We start from the raw sequence: 19,321 nt of genomic DNA, 5'->3' as shown, positions 1-19,321 counted from the left end.
GGCAGCATCATGTTGTGGGGGTGCTTTGCTGCAGGAGGGACTGGTGCACTTCACAAAATAGATGGCATCATGAGAAGGGGGAAATGATGTGGATATATTGAAGCAACATCTCAAGACATCAGTCAGGAAGTATAAACTTGGTCGCAAATGGGTCTTCCAAATGGACAATGACTCCAAGCATACTTCCAAAGTTGTGGCAAAATGGCTTAAGGACAACAAAATCAAGGTATTGGAGTGGCCATCACAAAGCCCTGACCTCAATCCTATAGAACATTTGTGGGCAGAACTGAAAAAGCGTGTGCGAGCAAGGAGGCCTACGAACCTGACTCAGTTACACCAGCTCTGTCAACTTATTGTGGGAAGATTGTGGAAGGCTAACCGAAACGTTTGACTCAAGTTAAACAATTTAAAGGCAATGCTACCAAATACTAATTGAGTGTATGTAAACTTCTGACCCACTGGGAATGTGATGAAAGAAATAAAAGCTCAAATAAATAATTCTCTCTACTATTATACTGACATTTCACATTCTTAAAATAAAATGCTGATCCTAATTTTTACCAGGATTAAATGTCAGGAATTGTGAAAAACTGAGTTTATATGTATTTGGCTGAGGTATGTAAACTTCCGACTTCAACAGTACGTGTCGAGTATACAGTAGATGCTAGTAAATATCTACTTCATGTAGACAAATAGAAACTAATGCCAAAGCCACAAGACCTTCCACTAAACCTTCATTGTCAAGGTTCGACATTATACTTAACATGCCCCTGACTTGACATGTGTGATGACCATCCAACATATCATGGACAAACAACCCGAGAAGTAATAAAACTGTCTTAGCTGTGAAATGTAATATTAGTGGAATACCTTTGAGGTAAACATTGTCTTAATCTAAACTGTTATTGGTCCAATAGTAAGAAACCATTCTGTATTCTGTAGTCCAATTTTCTCTCTGGTTTTAATCAATGATAAAGTCTGAATAATGTTACACAAAAGGTAGGGATGTGTGTTGTTGAGTGTTATACTAATTGAACAGTATTTGTGGATGAACATGTAACTGGCTGGGTGAGGACCCAAGCACTCAACACACAGCTTTCAGAGGTCACAGGTCAGTCCTGAGGTGGTCAGTTTAACTCTCAGGTTACTTGCTGTAGCCTTCCATCAGCAGAAAATAAAACTTGTGTGTCTTGGTGTGGATGTTTTTGTATGCAACTGAGCTAGGTTAATAAAAAGTAGGTGAAACGTACCACTAACATACTGTTTAATTAGCCTTTCAGTACATCCATCACAAGGTATACTCCATGAAATCAAATAAAGGATCATCAAAAATATGCTTAATTTACTCATGATCTTATTCTCCATTGATACAATCTATTTCTGCACAGTTGAAAACATTGCAATAGTGTAAATATCTATCTATATATAAATATTTCAATGTTCCTCCCTTTGTGAGACAAAGCTGTATTCTGGTAGCGGCCCGTGCTATGCTTTGGGCACATGAATCCTCCACTGATCTTTCCATTTGGCTAATGAACCACAAACATATTGTTAAGATTCACAAAAAAAATACAAACTTTTTTTTGAATGGCTAGATGCAACAGCCTTTGTTATTACAAACGTCTAACTGTAATATCTCTGGATAAGAGCGTCTGCTAAATGACTAAAATGTAAACGTGAAATGCGTTTCGTGTCCAATGCTGCAAACTCAAAGGGATGATGCATTTTACACATCAACATCATCATCTTTTCAAACTCATGCAACAGTATTTGCATAAAGCATTTAACTAAACATTTCCCTGATATCATGGCGCTATAATTCAACCAAAGCCAAAGTCCAAGTCATTCAGACAAACTTTTAACAAAACTCTAGGCAGCCATTGATACGCACACATTTAAACGCTCTCCATTTTAGGTCAACATTTGTAAGACATCACATATTTGTGATCAGGATCTGGGCTATGAAGAGACATCACCCAGCGCCAGTTCATGTGTAAGTCCTCACAGCCCTACTCTAAACATTAGAAAGAAGTGCAATTATTGGAAGAACGGGCCTTGCAGCTTGGTGCGGACCTGGTCTCGTTTCACCTCTCTCTCCTTGAGGAAAGCCTGCAGCTTGTCAGTGGAGAAACACAAGATGGAGTCTCTGTGTTTGGAGGGGGCCCGCTCGCCCCGTACCCACGGGTTCTGGAGGCACTCAGCCGTCGAGGGTCTCTCCCTGAAGAAACGATATCAGATGAGACACATCAGGAACATTCTGAAATGGTTTGTTAACACTATCTATCAATTACCCCTCAATGAAACAACTTTGCGTGTGCTCGGCTATCTCAAATAGGCAATAGGTACTGTATAGGTCCTGGTCAGATGTGGTCAATCGACTCACCAGGCCTTGATGCTCAGTGTGTTCTTTATGAAGTTGATTGCTCCCTCTGACAAGCCAGGGTAGCAGCGGCCAAACTGGATCTTCCCCTTCCGGATGTTTCTGTCCCTCTCCCAGTTGAGGTCTGAATGGAACGGGCTATCTGCACTCAACCTAGGTGGTGAGAGGGAGGACATATTTGTTTAGTTGGATCCCCATTAGCTTTTGCAGAAGCATCAGCTACTATTCCTGGGGGTCCACAAAAAAACACAAAGCACGACAAGTAACAAAACACTGATAGATGAGGCCAGTCACACAAATATGAACAAACACAAAATAAAAAATGTATAATAATAAGACTAATACAAACAATACAACAACAAAAATAATGTGTGTTAGAGTGTGTGTGTGTGTGTGTCCCCTCGCAGTCCCCTCACATAGACATATCAGAGGAGAAACAGAAGAGTAAATGGCAGTATGGCTGTATATTTGGGTGTCAAACATACAGATCCGGCCCGCGAGCCCATTCAATCCGGCCTGCAGGGGGTTTCAGTTTTTCTTTGAAAAACGGTCTTAATAAATTGACATTGAAATGACTAAAACCAAATTGAAACTGTGTAAAAATATTAACGGAGCTACATTTACAGTCTCTTCACGCTGTCCAGCTTGCTAACAGTCATCGAAACAAATGCTGGACAGTAAGGGAGCATCGGAAATTCCAAAAGCAATGGATATGGGACTATTTTTGGGACAGTTGACAGCAAGGAAATATAACACATTTTAAGTGCGGCCCTCTGGACGACTGTAAAGACCCAATGTGGCCTGCTGAGCAAAATGAGTTTGACACTCCTGATATATAGGATACAACTTACACATCCAGGGCAATCAGTACTCTAAACATTAGAGAGAAGTGTAATTATCGCAAAAATAATTCAATCCTCATGTATCTTTCTGGGTCATTCCACCAATTGGGTGCATTTTCAGCAGTGTAAAAAAAAAACGTGTTTCACCTAATTTTAACATTCCGTCATAAAGAGCATATGTTCAACTTAATAAAAAACTTGTCTTCCCATCTCCAAAAAATCACTATAGTAAGTGCCAATAAAGAGCCAAGTAAAGTAACAGTGTTGATATTAAATTAAGTTGATGTGTGTGCAACAGGGAGGGGCAATTGAATGCAAGCTTCACAAAAAAAATGACATTGTCAAAACATTTCTAGCCTGTCTATGGGTAACAGGGTTAAAGTGTTGTGCTCGACCCGCTCAGTTTTCCACCACAAAACACCAGAATATGGCCAAAACGAGTAGAACCAGCTCACCTGCTTTTACACTGGGGTTTGACTATTTAAAAAGCAAAAGTTTCACCACGTTGAAATTTGAGTTCAGTTCACGTAACAGGGTCAGATTAAATAAATCATAGTCGCCAGAAATGACTTTGTCAAAACAACATAATAATTAGGGCTTTACAATGATGGTGAAAAAAGGTTCAGGTTAAATGGGTTAATATATTCCTAGAAGTCACAGAGGGTGCACAGAGGGATATGTCAAAATGCTCAATTTTGCCACTTTAGCAAGTCAGATATATTGAATCGTCCATGTGGTCTATATTAAATGGCACTTCATTTAATGTAACTGGCTTTTAAAATGCAATATTTGTGCACAATTCCTACTTAAAATATTAAAAGGGACACAAAAAGGCACTCATTTCGTGGAACAACCCTTCATACTTACATTATAAAAGCCAAAACCCCAATAGCCCAGATGTCGGTCTCAGGTCCGACTCCTTGTCCGTCGAGGATTTCTGGAGCTTTAGGAAGGACAACGTAAACAGACAAAACATGACAGATAGAGAGGGCATTCTTCATAAGAGTTTTACATTCCATTGTTTCCATTAGTACGTGCCAGTAAATTAAAATACATCTCTCAAGGAACAACGTTTATAGTCCAGCGGCAGAACACAGAGGTCGAAATGAATTAAGGTTAGGATTAGGAAAAAGAGTTAGGTTAAGGTTTTGGCATCGTTTCAGTGAGGTTAGGGTAAGGGTTAGGAAAGGCATAACAGTTAACATTGGGTTAGCGTACCACCATCTGCCATTCTGTTCCTGCCCGTTGTCTGTGGAGAGGCGCGCGATGGAGTCTCTGTGTGAAATGGGAAGATGGATGTAACTGTTCTTCAAGAGCAAAGTTGAGTGATGAAGTTAGGCAAGCTTCTGCTCAGCCTATCATCCCTATCCACCCATCCCTATCCACCCATCCTTTCCAGTCATTCTCTTGATGTACCTTTCTCTTGTCCCGGAATGTCCTCGATGTTGAGTGTCTGTCCGGGTGTGAAAGACTGAGCAGAGCCCAGGTCTACGATCTTCAGCACGTTGCGGTCCGTCACCAGCATGTTGTCCGACTTGAGGTCCAGGTGGACGACGCGGCGGCCGTGCAGGTAGTCCACAGCACTCAGGATCTGAGCCAGCAGCTCTGCCACGTGGAGTTCCGCATAAAGATCTCTGTTTGGGGGGAAAAGGACGGAGGGAGGGGGAACATGGTATATCTAAAACCCATCTTCTGCATCTTTACCAAGTACAGTAAATAACACATTTTGCATCCACACTCTGGAAATTGCAAAACCCATTAGCCAGGCAACACTACAAACTAACACACCCCCAAACACTACTAAGTAATGGTGTAATGTAAAGCAGGCAGCTGTGTCTTTCTGACCTCTCAGCTAGGTTGTAGAGCAGCTCTCTGCCAGCACACAGCTCCTGGATGAGCACCAGGTAATGGGGGGTAATGTAGGCCGTGTGCAGCTGCACCAGGTGCGGGTGGTTGAGCTTCTTAAGCAGCTGGTACTCCCTGAGCACCAGAGCTCTCTTTTCTGCCCTGTAGGGGGTGATCTTGGCAGCAAACAGCTGCTGGCTCTGGCTGTCCTGACACTGGGTCACCACGCTGAAACGACCCCTGACATGGACAACACGGCGAGAGAGACGGTGAGAGAGATTGCACACACATCTGTGCAGGCCTACGTTACAGGTATGCGGGACAGACGTGCGGTAAAGGAATGCTCAATGAGTACACATTCGCGTCGTGTAGAAAAAACGGCAACTTTCCGAAGCCAGTGTTGACCGTTCAGTACCTGTTGATCTCTGCGAGGAAGCTGTAGGTCTTGTGGCTAGGTTGACCTCTTGATCCACTGCCCTTTGACCCTGGGTACTCGGTCTGGATGAGGGGAATGTGGGTCTCTGTAGATTAAAGGAGCACAAAAGTTTCATCAATAAACTCTAAAATGAAACAAGGACTATATAGAATTGTCTTGCCTTTAGGATGGGTTGCCATAACAACAGGTGGTGAAGGGTCACTGAAAGGTCCTGCCCCCTTCTTGGTGATGCAGCCCACCCTGAATACGTATCCTGCTCCTCTGAGTAAGTCCTTCACTACGTAGCAACTGTCTGTCACCTCCTCGCACAGTAGCTTCCACTCCCCGCCTGTGGCAGTACAGGGTATGGAAATGTTTTAGCATTCTAATATTTCATGTGCACCAGGTGCATCATCATCATCATCGTCAACATCCGGTAGACAGTGTTAAACTTGTTCAATTTAGTGTCGCTTCATTTCACTGCATATACACCACAGGCGGCTGGTGGTACGGCGACGCATGGCACTGAATTGGGGTGGACGGGCGGATGGTAATGGCTGGGACGACACGAACGGAATGATATCACACACATCAGACACAGTTTCCATGTGCTTGATACCATTCCATTTACTCCATTCCAGCCATTATTATGAGCCATCGTCCCCTCACCAGCCTCCTGTGACATACACATTTCTGTGGAAAAATCAATATGCAAATCTGTGTGATCTGTAAGCAGTGTTTTTCGTACCGTCTGTGCTGTACTGAACACAGTAAACCACTGGGTCGCTGGACTGCACTGGTCTCCATACCAGCAGAAATCCTCCTGCCTCCAACTGGTACACATCAGGCCTGGTCAGGTGGATGGGCATCTCTGGAGAGAAAACAGAAAGATAAACATTAGACTTGCAAAGAGACACACAAAGCCTCTCTTCTGCTGAGTAGATTGCAAAGTAGAGTCCAAATATACTTCACCTTTGTTCTTCTTGAATGCAGGTATTTTAGGTATTTTAAATGAAAATAATTTGGACTTCTTTTTAGCACTCTCCAAGCCAGCGCTCGCCTTTTGCTCAGGTGGAGCAGGAGATGAACCCTTAACAATCGGCCCTGCATCACACCAAGAAACATAAAGGGTGGAAATTCTGATTGTTTCCACTACATGAGAGTGATCCCATTCGGGAAAAAGTGTACGAAACTAAAAGTGCATGGTAGCTCACCTCCCTTCGTTAAGTCCTCCTTGCTGGACGATTTAGTGAACAGCTTGGTGAGGCTAGAGGCTGATGCCCTCATCTTTTTCCTGAGTGACATAGTGGGAGTTTTGGGCTCCAATTCCCCTAGCGTGGGTCCCTGCTCCGTGCCCTCCAGTTGTGAGTAGGAATGCCCCGCCCAGGACTGCCTACGTAACAGATTCATCAACCCAACCTTGGGTGACATCCTGGGAGACTTCCCCGTGGGCGGTTTGGCCTGGAGGGCCGGGGTGGACGCGTGCCTTTGGAGACGTGCCTCTGTGTCGCTGGCCCTCGAGGGTCTCTCTGGGGCCTTGAAGGACAGGCTGGAGCTGGGTTTTACAGGCAGGACCGTCTTCTCTACCTTACCATTATTTCTGGCCATTGAGTTCTGGTTGGGGTGGGTTGTCCTTCTCGGTGGGATCTGAAGTTGGCCGTTCCGGCGCTGGGGCTCCTTACCAGCGTCCACAGCCTCAGACCCCTGGAGCAGGGAGCAGGGGGATGTTGTGATCAGCGGCTCCTCCTGGTCATCATACTCATCCCCTGCTCTCCCTCTTTGTGTGGCTGCAGGGTAGCCGTGGGACAGCTCCTCACAAGAGCCCAGCCTGCTGGAGCCCTCAGAGCCATGCTCCAGGATGAGGGACTCAGCCAGGGAGTACTGAGAGCCAGCCAGGTTCCCCGCCTCCTCCTCTGGACCAGCATGGGGCGATTTTGCACACAGTTTCTGAAGCCTGGCCGTAAGCTGTTTGGGAGCCACTGCCACTGAACCTCTTCTACCTCTCACTTGGAGAGGGGGAACGTCCAAGCTCTTCTCCTCTTCCTCCTCATCGGTGAAATCCTCCTTAAGATTCAAAGCACTCTCCTCTTCTCTGCGTTTGGCGGATCCTGGTGAGTGTCGGGAGTACTCGTCCAACGACCTGCTCCTCCTCTGTGGTGGTGCATTGTGCGAGAGGCTGACCCCGCTGTCAAAGGAGCAGGACTTGAGCATGGACGGCTGCAAAGACCCTCGCCTTTGCCCGTGATTGGTCTCGCCTTCGTCCTCCACATACTCAATGAGAGGCTCGTTGAGGCGGCTAGAGAGGCTTCTGCGGAGCGGCTTGCGGCCCCTCTCCTGCTTCTTGGCCTGGAACTTGTCCCTGAGGGTCATGTGGCGAGCGGACATGGGCGAGAGCTGCGCGGAGCTGTTGTAGAAAGTGCTGCGGATCAGGCTGCTCCTGGCGATGAGGCCTCCTTCACTCCCGGACGCGGACCCATCATCCCCCTCGGAGAGGTATAGGGACGGGCTGCTTTCTCGGCTGACCCTCTTCTCCCTCTGGGGGGTCGGCTGCTGTGAGGCGTCCGAGGACCCTATAGACTGCCTGCTTAGGCTCCTCTCCAGCACGCTCCTCTGTCCTCCCATCTCCTCCTCCTCCTCCTCCTCGTCCTCCTCCTCCATGGTGCCCTCCTCCTCCTCTTCCTCGAATGTCAGTTTGGCAAAGAGCTCAGGGATCCTGGCTCTCTCCATGAGGGGGTCAAATTCTTCCTCCTCCTCGTCTTCATCCTCGTCGGCTGTGGTGCAGTGGTGGAAGAAGTCCCAGGCGTCGGCCTCGTCGTACTCAGAGGAGGAGCCGCTGCTCATGGAGGTGCTGCTGTGCTCATGGGGGTCCCGGGGGGCTGTGATGGAGGTCTCCCGAAGAGGGGCATCCAGCAGCTCTGGGATGGGCTTCAGGATTAGTACCGAGCCCAGGCAGGTCAGAGAACGCTGGGTAGAGAGGGGAGAGAATGCAGGTGAGAGAGAAGACAGAGCGGTCATACAGAGCTGGGAAAAGACAGTTCAGGAAACACTTGACATAAACAGAGAGAAGAGACAAGAAAACACTGGACAGAGTTAAAAGACTGAAGGCTCTATTTTATCAGTTGGCGCTAAGGAGACGTATGTTTCAAACGCAGGGTGTTTGCAATTTTGTCATGTAAAAACTGGCGCACTGGCATTTTCCAGCCCTAAAGCCAGGTTCCGCGATTTACCTGTCTTTTATCAGCTCGCTTGCACTGAGGTGGGAGGGGTGGCAATATTTGAGGTGTGTACTTAAAAACAAGTGCAAAAGTGACAATTTGCTGCAGTACTGATGGGAAGTTTTAAGACCCACAAAAAGCACGTCTTATTAACGGAAGTAGTTGATAATGGAATGGATTTTGAGACTGGAAACGCAGCCTATCTAGCCATGATGCACAGTGTCCATGGAAGGAGAGATGTGCCTTTTTTGCCCGTGAATCTCGTATTTATGAACATAAAAAAATTGGTTTCCCCCTATTTCGATTTGATTAAAAACCAAGCATTGCCTACCCTCCCCTTAATCAAGGCTGGTTTAGCAGCATTGCCTACCATAGGTGTGTCTTTTTATCCTGGCCATTAGCCAAAAGTAGCCTATGAATAAAGGAGTTTTCAACGGTTGACTGAGCTTTGAAATATTTGAGGATTTTGCCCTCATGCTTTTTTCAATATTCACAATTCACATACTTACATTTCACATGTTCAAGTAGGCTATCCGTTCCCATTTTCAAAGAGCGCCCCTCGTCCAATTACCAGAGACACGCTCCTCCAAAGTATTCAGTCGTCCTATAATGCCATTTAAAAAAATCTGTCTCGTACATAAGCAACGATACAATCTTGATGGCAAGATGGCGCCGACAGACATGGCAGCTCTGCTTCTAGCTCCTAAGCAACTTTCCAGTATTTTGTTTTTTTGTGTGTTATTTCTTACATTATTAGCCCAGAACATTTTTTCTGTTATTACATACAGCCGAAAATAACTTTTGGATATCAGAGCGACGGTAACTCACCAGCATTACGACCAGGAATACAACTTTCCAGAATTGAATCCTTTGTTCGTACCCCCCAGGGCAATTTATCTTATCCCAAAGGCTGCCACAAGACGACGCCGGCGGAGAAGAGGTTTTCATAGTGGACTTCTTTCTCTCGTACAAGATTAACATCTTCTTCACCCGCTTTGAGAATAACACAGTGCCACCGGCGCGGCCCGCTCCCAAGGACTGTGGGCTCTCGTTCTCCGTGGCTGAAGTGAGTAAGACATTTAAGCGTGTTAACCCTCGCAAGGCTGCCGGCCCTAGCCGCGTCCTCAGAGCATGCGCAGACCAGCTGGCTGGGGTGTTTACGGACATATTCAATCTCTCCTTATCCAGGTCTGCTGTTCCCACTTGCTTCAAGATGTCAACCATTGTTCCTGTACCCAAGAAACCAAAGGTAACTCAACTCAATGACTGCGTTGAGAGGCATTCTAGACCCACTTCAATTTGCTTACTGGGCCAATAGATCCACAGGCAATGCAATTCCCATCGCACTGCACACTGTCCTATCTCATCTGGACAAGAGGAATACCTAGGTAAGAATGCTGTTCATTGACTATAGCTCAGCCTTCAACACCCTAGTACCCTCCAAGCTCATCATTAAGCTCAGAGCCCTGGGTCTGAACCCCACCCTGTGCAACTGGGTCTTGGACTTCCTGTCGGGCCACCCCCAGATGGTGAAGGTAGGAAACAACACTCCACTTCGCTGATCCTCAACACAGAGGCCCCACAAGGGTGCGTGTTCAGCCCCCTCATGTACTCCCCTGTTCACCAATGACTGCGTGGCCACACATGCCTCCAACTCAATCATCAAGTTTGCAGACGACACAACAGTAGTACGCCTGATTACCAACAATGACGAGGGCCCTGGCGGGGTGGTGCCAGGAAAATAACCTCTCCCTCAACATCAACAAAACGAAGGAACTGGTCGTGGAAGTCAGGAAATAGCAGAGGGAGCACGCCTCTATCCACATCGACGGGACAGCAGTGGAGAAGGTGGAAAGCTTCAAGTTCCTCGGCGTACACATCACTGACAATCTGAAATGGTCCACCCACACAGACAGTGTGGTGAAGACAGCACCTCTTAAACCTCAGAAGGCTGAAGAAATTTATCTTGGCACCTAAGACAGTCACAAACTTTTACAGATGCACAATTGAGAGCATCCTGTCGGGCTGCATCACAGCCTGGTACGACAACTGCACCGCCCGAAACCGCAGGGCTCTCCAGAGGGTGGTGTGGTCTGCCCAACACATCATCGGGGGAACACTGCCTGTCCTCCAGGAAACCTACAGTATCCGATGTCACTAATACTGTAAAAGCTAAATCAAAGTCCAAGTATACATATTTGACGATATACTTGCCGAAAAATGTTATGTGAATGTGAATGTCTATTTCACGATTTGCCCAAATGTACCTGGGTGTCTTCACACTAAAAGTTATGTAGTTTGCTCATACATCAAGTTATCCATCTGAAACTTTGCACATACACTGCTGCAATCTTGTGGACACCATTGGAATTACCAGAGCGATGGCTAGATTTGGGGCCCTTTCTCTTGCATTTCAAAGATGGTGGTAGAAAAAAAACGGTCATTTATTTCTTTGTATTTTCTTTTACCAGATCTATTGTGTTATATTCTCTCTCAATTCACATTTCCACAAACTTCAAAGTGTTTCCTTTCAAATGGAACCAAGAATATGCATATCCTTGCTTCAGGGCCTGAGCTACAGGCAGTTAGATTTGGGTATGTCATTTTAGGCGAGAAAAAATAAAAGAAAAAAAGGGGGCCCTAAGAAGATAAAAAGCAACAAATCCCTTATTTGGCATCGATAAGAGTCAAAAACAGTTATTCTAGTGTCAAAGTTTACTACAAAGTGTAAATAGAATAATTTTGGTCATAAAGTTAGTCTCTTCTAAAACAGAGTTTGGAACATCTGTGCATAACAACAGGTAAATGAAAGTTGGGTATTGATTTGACAATGTTCCTTTGCACACTAACATGGGGTGAACAGCTTCGGTGATTGATATCTATCCAATTGCATCAGTTGAGGCTCCTCAAAGGAGGAAAGGGACGATCATCCTCCTCAGTACATTTCATAAAAATAGAAATAATGAAACATTAAAAATGTTATCCCTTTTAGATAAAACTATACTAAAGATTTCACGTCATCAAACAATGGATTAAAAACACTTTTTTGCAATAAAGGTCTACAGTAGCCTCAACAGCACTCTCTGGGGTAGCACCATGGTGTAGCCGGAGGACAGCTAGCTTCCGTCCTCCTCTGAGTACATTGACTTCAATACAAAACCTAGGAAGCTCGTGGTTCTCACCCCCTTCCATAGACTTACACAGTAATTATGATGACTTCCGGAGGACATCCTCCAACCTATCAGACCTCTTGCAGCATAAACTGACATGTTGTCGACCCAATCAAAGGATCAGAAAATGAATCTAGTACTGAAAGCATAAGCTACAGCTAGCTAGCACTGCAGTGCATCAAATGTGGTGAGTAGTTGACTCAGAGAGTGAAAGACAACAGTTTTGAACCAATTAATTTTTTCAAAAATGAAAGAGAAGCAGAGATATTTTGTTTTCACTTTCACTTACTTAGCTAGCTAATGCAGCTAGCTAGTTTAGCCTACTCTAACACCCGGCTCAAACAGAGAGGGATGCTATGTTAGCTAGCTGGTTAAGGCTATCCAACACTGGAACTCTTCCAAGTTAAGGTAAGCTTTTGGTTTTAGAAATGTATTGCCACAGGGGCCCACCGCTGTAACTGCTAAACTGCTTGCTGTACACTGTACTGCATGATTGTAGCGGGTTTACTATGTCGACTATGACGTTAGCTAATATGGTGTCAATGATGAAGGCTGTTATCGGTTATGGTACAAAGGTTTAGAGAACATCCAGCTGGCATGAAATGGAATTTAGGAGCCACCTGCTATTTCTGAAGAAATGTGAATGCGATCTGTAAGATGTTTCCATTATGTTTATCAAACAGTATAACGGTGAGTGGACATTCTCTTTATATTGTATCTTTGTCCAGCTTCTGTGAAAAGTTGGATGTGCATAAAACCCTCCATTGTCTGCGTTGCCTTAATATTATATGCCCACAGGAAGCAATTATGGTGCCTTTAACTGTATTTAGACATACTGTACCCTATTTAAAACAAGTTTTTGTATATTTTTGATTTTAATTTGGTTAGAATTATTGACTCTTTTTAGGCCTCTTTTTAGGCCGTGAATTTAATCGTACGTTTGGCATGTCCATGAATCAGCCATAATGCAATTTACAGTAGGCCTAGCCCCCAGTGTGAATGTTATGTTTAACTATATGTTTCCATATTGAAGACATGCAATTACTTACAACAATGTGGACTGAAAACATGTTCAACATATTTTTGGTTTCTGTAGGTTATTTAACAAACTAGGCTATAGCGGACTAACATTGAAATTGGAGTTGATGACAAGGCAATACATAAAGGCAATACATAAAAGATTGTAAATGCACAACTTGAAGCAACCAAATATTTAGCCATGGAGCATGTTCTGATTGGCCAGTGAGGCTTAAAGCCTCCAATTTATTTATTCATCAAAACCCAGCCCTTTCGCACCAACGCCAGCTACTGCGCCCATAATTCCGTTTGTAAAAATAGCACAAATATTTCCGACACACCCCCGAACCCTATAACGCTATCACTTTATCATTGCATTTGGTTTGTTAAAATAGAGCCCTGCATATCATTATTGTACCTGCCATTTTCTCCTTGAGATGAAGACTTTCAGAGCCCTCGTATTGATATCATCAGTCTCATCCTCATGTTCACTCTGACAACATAGTCAACAAGAGAGAATGTGTTAGACAAGATTCATTGTTTTCCTCCATTTCTTTATTTTATTTGTCTCCACCAACCCGGCTGAGACATAAACAAACTGAGTATGTAATTCTTACCTGGAACCACTCGTGCCCCAGACACTCAAATGCAGTTGGTCGCTTTCTAAGGAGAGAACAAATCATTTAGAGTTATATCCATATAAGAGATCGTAATATCTTCATTCACGTCGATGGTTGTGTATCTTACGCTGGGTCTGGCTGCAGGACCGTGCGGAGGAAGCCCTGGGCACCGGTGCTCCTGTAGGCGAGGTCGGGTGCGTCCCAGTTCAGTGTCCCCTCCCCCACCCTCAGCAGAGTGGCCCGGTCCGTCTCCCCCACGAACGGACAGCGGCACATCAGACTGACAGGACACAGCGTGATTTCAACACCTAACACTCACTCACATTCCATGTACTATATGATGAGACTCAAATATTGAATTTCTTTTAAAATTCATAAATCATACAGTACTTGCCATAAATAGGCCACAACACCAATGGACCTGACAAAGAGAGAGAAAATATTTATGTAGTGATAAATCGTCACATTTTCAATTCATATGATAGGAATGTCACATACAGTGGCACAGATGTACTGAAACAGAGAGTACGTTTAGCTTACCAGATGTCACTTGCTATAGTGACAGGGTCTTGATGTATGATCTCAGGGGCTACAAACTCAGGAGTGCCAAACTTGCTGTACTGGTGTCTGGACGTGTCTATCTCCTGACAGAAGCCAAAGTCACAGATCTTGATCTCCTCTCTGGGTGGAAACACCATCAGGATATTGTCCGTCTGTGTGATTGAATTCCAATGGCAGACGGTGGGTGAGGGAACTTATCATGTCATGACTGAGCTGTCCGTCAAACTATCGACCGCTGTGCATTGTTTCAATGTGCAGAACACGAAAATGAATGCATGAACAATCAAATGAAACATACAGACTGGATTCGTGAATATGAATGTATGAAGAGCTTACGTTGATGTCCAGGTGTAGGATGTTCATGCTGTGGATGTGACCAACTCCCTCCAGGATTTGCTGAATGTACATCTGCACCTGGTACCATGAACGCATGGTGCAGTTTATAAACATCATAGGGGCAGTCATAATAGCCTTAGCATTCAGGCAAAACAGGGGTCAACTCAAAACACAGTTCAACAAGGTTGGGTTTACAGTCAAAAGATCTAAGGTTTTACCTCTCTCTCACTGACGGATCCCTTCGACAGCAAATGATCAAGAAGACCATGAGAGGAGCACCTATAGATGGTATTAAGGATGATGTGCCGTGTTCAACATGGATCAAATTGAGCACTACATTTCCACTCTTAGGTCTTCATCGGTGAAGTGGCTAAAAGCGCCATGGGGAAGGATACACTTCAGTGACCAGGACCAGGGTCCTCCGTGTAGAGAAGAAGTCCAGCAGACAGGCCACCCTGGGGTGGGCTAGCCGGGAGAGCAGGTCCCTCTCTTGGAACGCCCTGGTCCTCGTACTGCTCCTCAGGGGCAGGAACTTGGCGGCAAAGCCCTCACCCGTCCTCCTGTGGGTAACCCGCTTTACCACCCCATACGTGCCTCTACAGACACAAGGAGAAGAGGCAAAGGACGGAACCCAATTTTAGTTTATTGGAACACCTCTAAAGGGAACGTCACCTCCACAGTTGCAGCTTGACTGATTGCTGCAGTGCGAAATACGACACCCAACTAAATGTGTACTTACCTCCCAATCTCCCCATGGACGTCATACACAGACAGCAGCTTCCTCCTCTTCCCAAGCTCCACCTCTCTCTCCTGCGACTCCAGTGGACCTACAGAAAAGAGGATCAGGACCATGCAGTCACATTAAGTCAGCCATCACATTGGTGGTGTTGTATTTGGGGATTAGGATGCTCATCTTCTAGGCATTTTGTGTTAAATCTGTCATAGCTTTGGCATCAGCTAGTTTGAATGACAGTAAAAAATAAGGACAGTGAACGGAAAGACACATGGCTCTAGCGTAAAGTAGTGCACTGCTGTACAAGGGGGATTCATTTTTGATTCATTTGACAGACACCATAGGTGTGTACTGAGGTCTTACCCCCCTCCACTGTCAGCTGAGCCTGACAGGAGGTGTGTCCTAAGTCGTTATAGGCCCAGCAGGTGTAGATGCCACCGTCCTCGCTCTCCGGGCACAGCACAGTCAGAGAGCAGCGGGCACCATTCTGGACCACCTCCACATTCTCATTGGCCAACAGCTCCTCTCCATCCTCCAATCACATGAGAGAGACACTACTAAGGCACAGCTTCTACGACAGCACAGGGGCCAAGTAGTAGAGGAGAACACCAACAATTACCATGCTCGTACTACTCAGTTGATGAATTGTTTTGGTTAGTTATGTCCGGCGGTGTCAGCTATGCTTAAATGTACTGGGGGAATGTCATAACGAAGGTTTGAATGAAGTGAATTATAACAGTGAATGAGTTGATGGTGGTCTTAGATCGAGGAAGTTTGACGCGTCCCAACCTTGTACCACTGAATCTCGGGGGTGGGCCTTCCTGTGATGATGATGGTGAAGGTAGCTGATTGACCAGGCTCCACACACAGGTCCTCCACCGGCACCTGGATGGAGGGAGGAGCTGAGGAGACAGGAAGGGAGGTCATTGCATGAGATGATTCATGTCTTAGGCACAGTGGCCACCTCTTTTTAGAAAATGAGAAACGACAGTGTGTATGCACAATTGCAAAGTACAGTACCTGTTGGCATTTCCTCTATGGCCTCAGGAACATAAAGTTCCTCCTCAACCTCAGGTCTCTCCTCACGCTCAGTGGGGAACTGTGGCGCCGCCACGTGTCCTCTGGCGGTAGGGTCCCTTTCCTCTTGGCTACCCTCGGCGCTGTAGAGAAAAGATATATTGGGATAGAAATAGAGATGGTGCAGTAGGATGATGAATGTATCACAGTTCTGGCAGGCAGACTCACGGCTGAGGGTATCCAGGCTGGAAGAGCATTTTGACAACAGATGTGGGGCTGAAGTCTGTCTGCAGCCATTGCTTCACCATGGCAGTGGACCAGCCCTCTGAGTCGGAGTCTGGAAGCACAACGACACCACTCTCATTACTGATGCTCTTAGGTGCTGTTAGGGTCTAATAATCCAAAATCCATTCATATTAACTGGCCTTTACAATGAATATATATTTTGAAGCCATGCTAATTTGTGACCGAGGCAAAGCGTGTCGAGACATTAACAACTGTCTATTTAAAAAATGTAGAATGTGAAAAATATGATAAAAGCAAATGTTAGGAACGTACAGTACCCTTACCTCCAGACTCATATAAGCACAATAACCAGCACACGTCTTACCTCCAGACTTGAAGGACACCCAATAGTTTGTAAATCAGCCCATGAACAGGACATGGACACATGCCCACTCCCCAGGGGGGGGAATAAGGGGCGCCTGATGCCCGGCACATGACCATCTTGTATGGGTAGGAGTGGAGAGTTAACTGGGCATGCGTTGGAGAGGAGAGAGGACCCATCCACATGCACTGGGTCCATGATACTGTGAGCATGATGAAGGCTCTGTGAGGTACTTCCTGTTCGGGGACTACAGAGGATGGAGAGCAGGAGGGTTACAGAGAATGGATTGACTCACATGATCAACTGGTGTCCAAAAGCCAAAGGGAAAACTACTTAGAGGTGGAATCATAGCTCATGAAGGAAAGTGATTGATAGATACAGCAATGCCAGTATTCTTATTGTATTATAATTTTTTTAAACTCATTTTAATCTGCCTTGAAATACAGAAAATATAAATGTACTCTATGTTTCGTTGAAGGTGTTTGATATGGATGAAATATACACTTATCAGATATATGGATATAGCAAGGATTTACTGCTGTGTCGTAATCAATCGACTTTTCGGGGTCCTGATATAGACTCTGAGGGGCCGTTATTGGGCACAGATTAAGCCTAGTCCTGGATTAAAAAGTAAACTCAAAGGAGAGTGTCTATTGAAAGTGCTTTTTACTCCAGGACTACTGTAGGTCAATATCTGTGTCCGGGAAACACCCCTAGATGTAAATGAGCTATGACCCCTTATTTATCCTGTTTGGAAAAGCTTTTGGAAATCCATCAAGATCAGTCAAATGGGAGGAAATGACCCGGTCCTTTCCAATGCTTTTCATTTCTGAAAGATGGAAAAATGATGAAAACACGAGCAAAAACATCCAATACTAAAGTGTATCAATGTCTTTCATGAATATGTACAACTAGTAATGATATGATATCTATGTTGATTGCTAATGTGGATGACTGGAAGTGTTTATGGTTTCAAGGGTGTTTGGAATGAAATGGGAGAGAAAAGGTAACCTGGGTAATGAGACAATCCAAATTGAATATGAGGAATGGCAATGATGACTGACAGTGTGAAAACAGAGATAAAGTGAAGTGAAGTGATCTGAGATAAAGTAGGTGAAAGTGAAGTGAGGTGAAACTAAGTAAGGACCATGGCATGTGCTTTTCTGATCGCTCTTCAGTTAACACTGAGCTTGTATTGTCCACAGAATAAAACTGGGATAAAGCAATATTTTTCCTTGTCTCTCATTAGATATCAGTAAGAGTTAGACCTATCGGGTCCTTGTCCTAGATTGTATTAGACTGTCATCATGTCTTATAGTGTAGAACATGTGGACAATAAAGATGAACATCTCTACTATAGCCCTCTTCTCAAAACCTGCTTCCTTACTCCGAGGTGGACATTTACCTTGATTTGGTGGAGGGAACTCTCCTACTGTACCTTGGATCAAGATGGCCTGTGGTTGGTCAGGCTCACTGTCCATCACTTGTGCAAAGGCGGAGCACATCTCTGCTTTACTCTTGGCACTGCCCAACTTGTTCCACAGCTAAAACATAACAAGATTTCACGTTTTAAACTGCACTGTTCTATAACAGTGCACAAAAGCTCAAAGAATGCATTGCTATAAAGAACAGCAACAGTATATTGTACCTTCAATGTTATACCTGTACCGTGCACCATGGGGGACCGGCCACTGCCCCCAAACTCTGGAACTCTCTCACCCCAGCCACCCGCAACTCTGACTACATCACCACTTTCAAAGCCCGAACTCAAACCTACCTTTTCCCTCAGCTTAGCTCGCCCCCTTACTCAGCCCTAGCTTAAGATAAGTAGCTTTTGTTTCATTTAAATAGTTTAATCCCCGTTTTGGTTTTTCCACTCTTTGCTGTACAGTGTCCTTGTTTTTTTTTTAAGGAGTTTTATATAATGTATTATTGTTATTATTATTATTACTATTACCTGTATGTTAGGAACACTTAATACATATGAAGTACAGTACATAAAGGGGTTTCATACATGTACCGTAGGCCTACCTCACACCTATACTGTCCCAGGTCTGTCTCTCCAGGGTTCACGATGGTGAGTGTGAGGATCCCACTGCGGGCATCACTCTCTATGTGGTACTTCCTCTGGTCTGTCAGCTCTCTGCCATCCTTAAACCAACTGTCACAGACATGCCAAGGCACACAACCAAATGACAACATGTGGGACGATCTTAATGGGAATCAAGCAGGTACTAGCCAGGTTGCCATGACATTGTAGGGGGGATCCAGTAAATCCTGTCCAGTTTACTGTACCATACCTGACTCGGGGTAAAGGAGTACTGTGTGTTGAGCAGCTAAACTTGATGTCCTCTCCCTCCAGCAGACATGCACTCTGCAGCCTGGTACGGAATCTGGGGGGTGCTGTAGGACAGGAAATAATGAGTTCATTCACTCGACGCATTAACTTTGCACAATATGCCATGGAGTATACCGTAACATGTTAGAGAGTACAATCATATGGCATGTTTGTTGTATTTTAGTGTACTTTAGCCCTAATATTCATTAACGTGAAATGCATACA

At 45.0% G+C, this 19,321-nt stretch overlaps 1 protein-coding gene across 1 annotated transcript in view; it reads right to left on the bottom strand.

Annotated features, from left to right (window-relative positions):
• Positions 1-1,247: 1,247 nt before the first annotated feature.
• The window catches only part of obscna (obscurin, cytoskeletal calmodulin and titin-interacting RhoGEF a), an 80,486-nt gene continuing 62,412 nt past the window's right edge, over positions 1,248-19,321 (bottom strand). Inside the window, exons 54-79 of the mRNA XM_071346710.1 lie at positions 19,059-19,161; positions 18,790-18,919; positions 18,197-18,302; positions 16,380-16,488; positions 16,155-16,294; positions 15,924-16,036; positions 15,498-15,666; positions 15,141-15,228; positions 14,797-14,997; positions 14,620-14,680; positions 14,402-14,479; positions 14,045-14,217; positions 13,899-13,925; positions 13,632-13,784; positions 13,502-13,547; positions 13,303-13,365; positions 6,697-8,446; positions 6,455-6,586; positions 6,231-6,353; positions 5,664-5,831; positions 5,483-5,588; positions 5,068-5,307; positions 4,623-4,856; positions 4,090-4,203; positions 2,384-2,533; positions 1,248-2,218 (exon numbers count right to left, since the gene is read on the bottom strand). Of these exons, the coding sequence (XP_071202811.1) occupies positions 2,038-2,218; positions 2,384-2,533; positions 4,090-4,203; positions 4,623-4,856; positions 5,068-5,307; positions 5,483-5,588; positions 5,664-5,831; positions 6,231-6,353; positions 6,455-6,586; positions 6,697-8,446; positions 13,303-13,365; positions 13,502-13,547; positions 13,632-13,784; positions 13,899-13,925; positions 14,045-14,217; positions 14,402-14,479; positions 14,620-14,680; positions 14,797-14,997; positions 15,141-15,228; positions 15,498-15,666; positions 15,924-16,036; positions 16,155-16,294; positions 16,380-16,488; positions 18,197-18,302; positions 18,790-18,919; positions 19,059-19,161 (4,958 nt within the window). The 3' untranslated portion in view covers positions 1,248-2,037. The remainder of the gene's footprint in view (positions 2,219-2,383; positions 2,534-4,089; positions 4,204-4,622; positions 4,857-5,067; positions 5,308-5,482; positions 5,589-5,663; positions 5,832-6,230; positions 6,354-6,454; positions 6,587-6,696; positions 8,447-13,302; positions 13,366-13,501; positions 13,548-13,631; positions 13,785-13,898; positions 13,926-14,044; positions 14,218-14,401; positions 14,480-14,619; positions 14,681-14,796; positions 14,998-15,140; positions 15,229-15,497; positions 15,667-15,923; positions 16,037-16,154; positions 16,295-16,379; positions 16,489-18,196; positions 18,303-18,789; positions 18,920-19,058; positions 19,162-19,321) is intronic.

Source organism: Salvelinus alpinus, chromosome 16 (assembly GCF_045679555.1).
Source record: "Salvelinus alpinus chromosome 16, SLU_Salpinus.1, whole genome shotgun sequence".
Lineage (NCBI taxonomy): Eukaryota > Metazoa > Chordata > Actinopteri > Salmoniformes > Salmonidae > Salvelinus > Salvelinus alpinus.
This window is presented reverse-complemented; position numbering and strand designations above follow the sequence as displayed.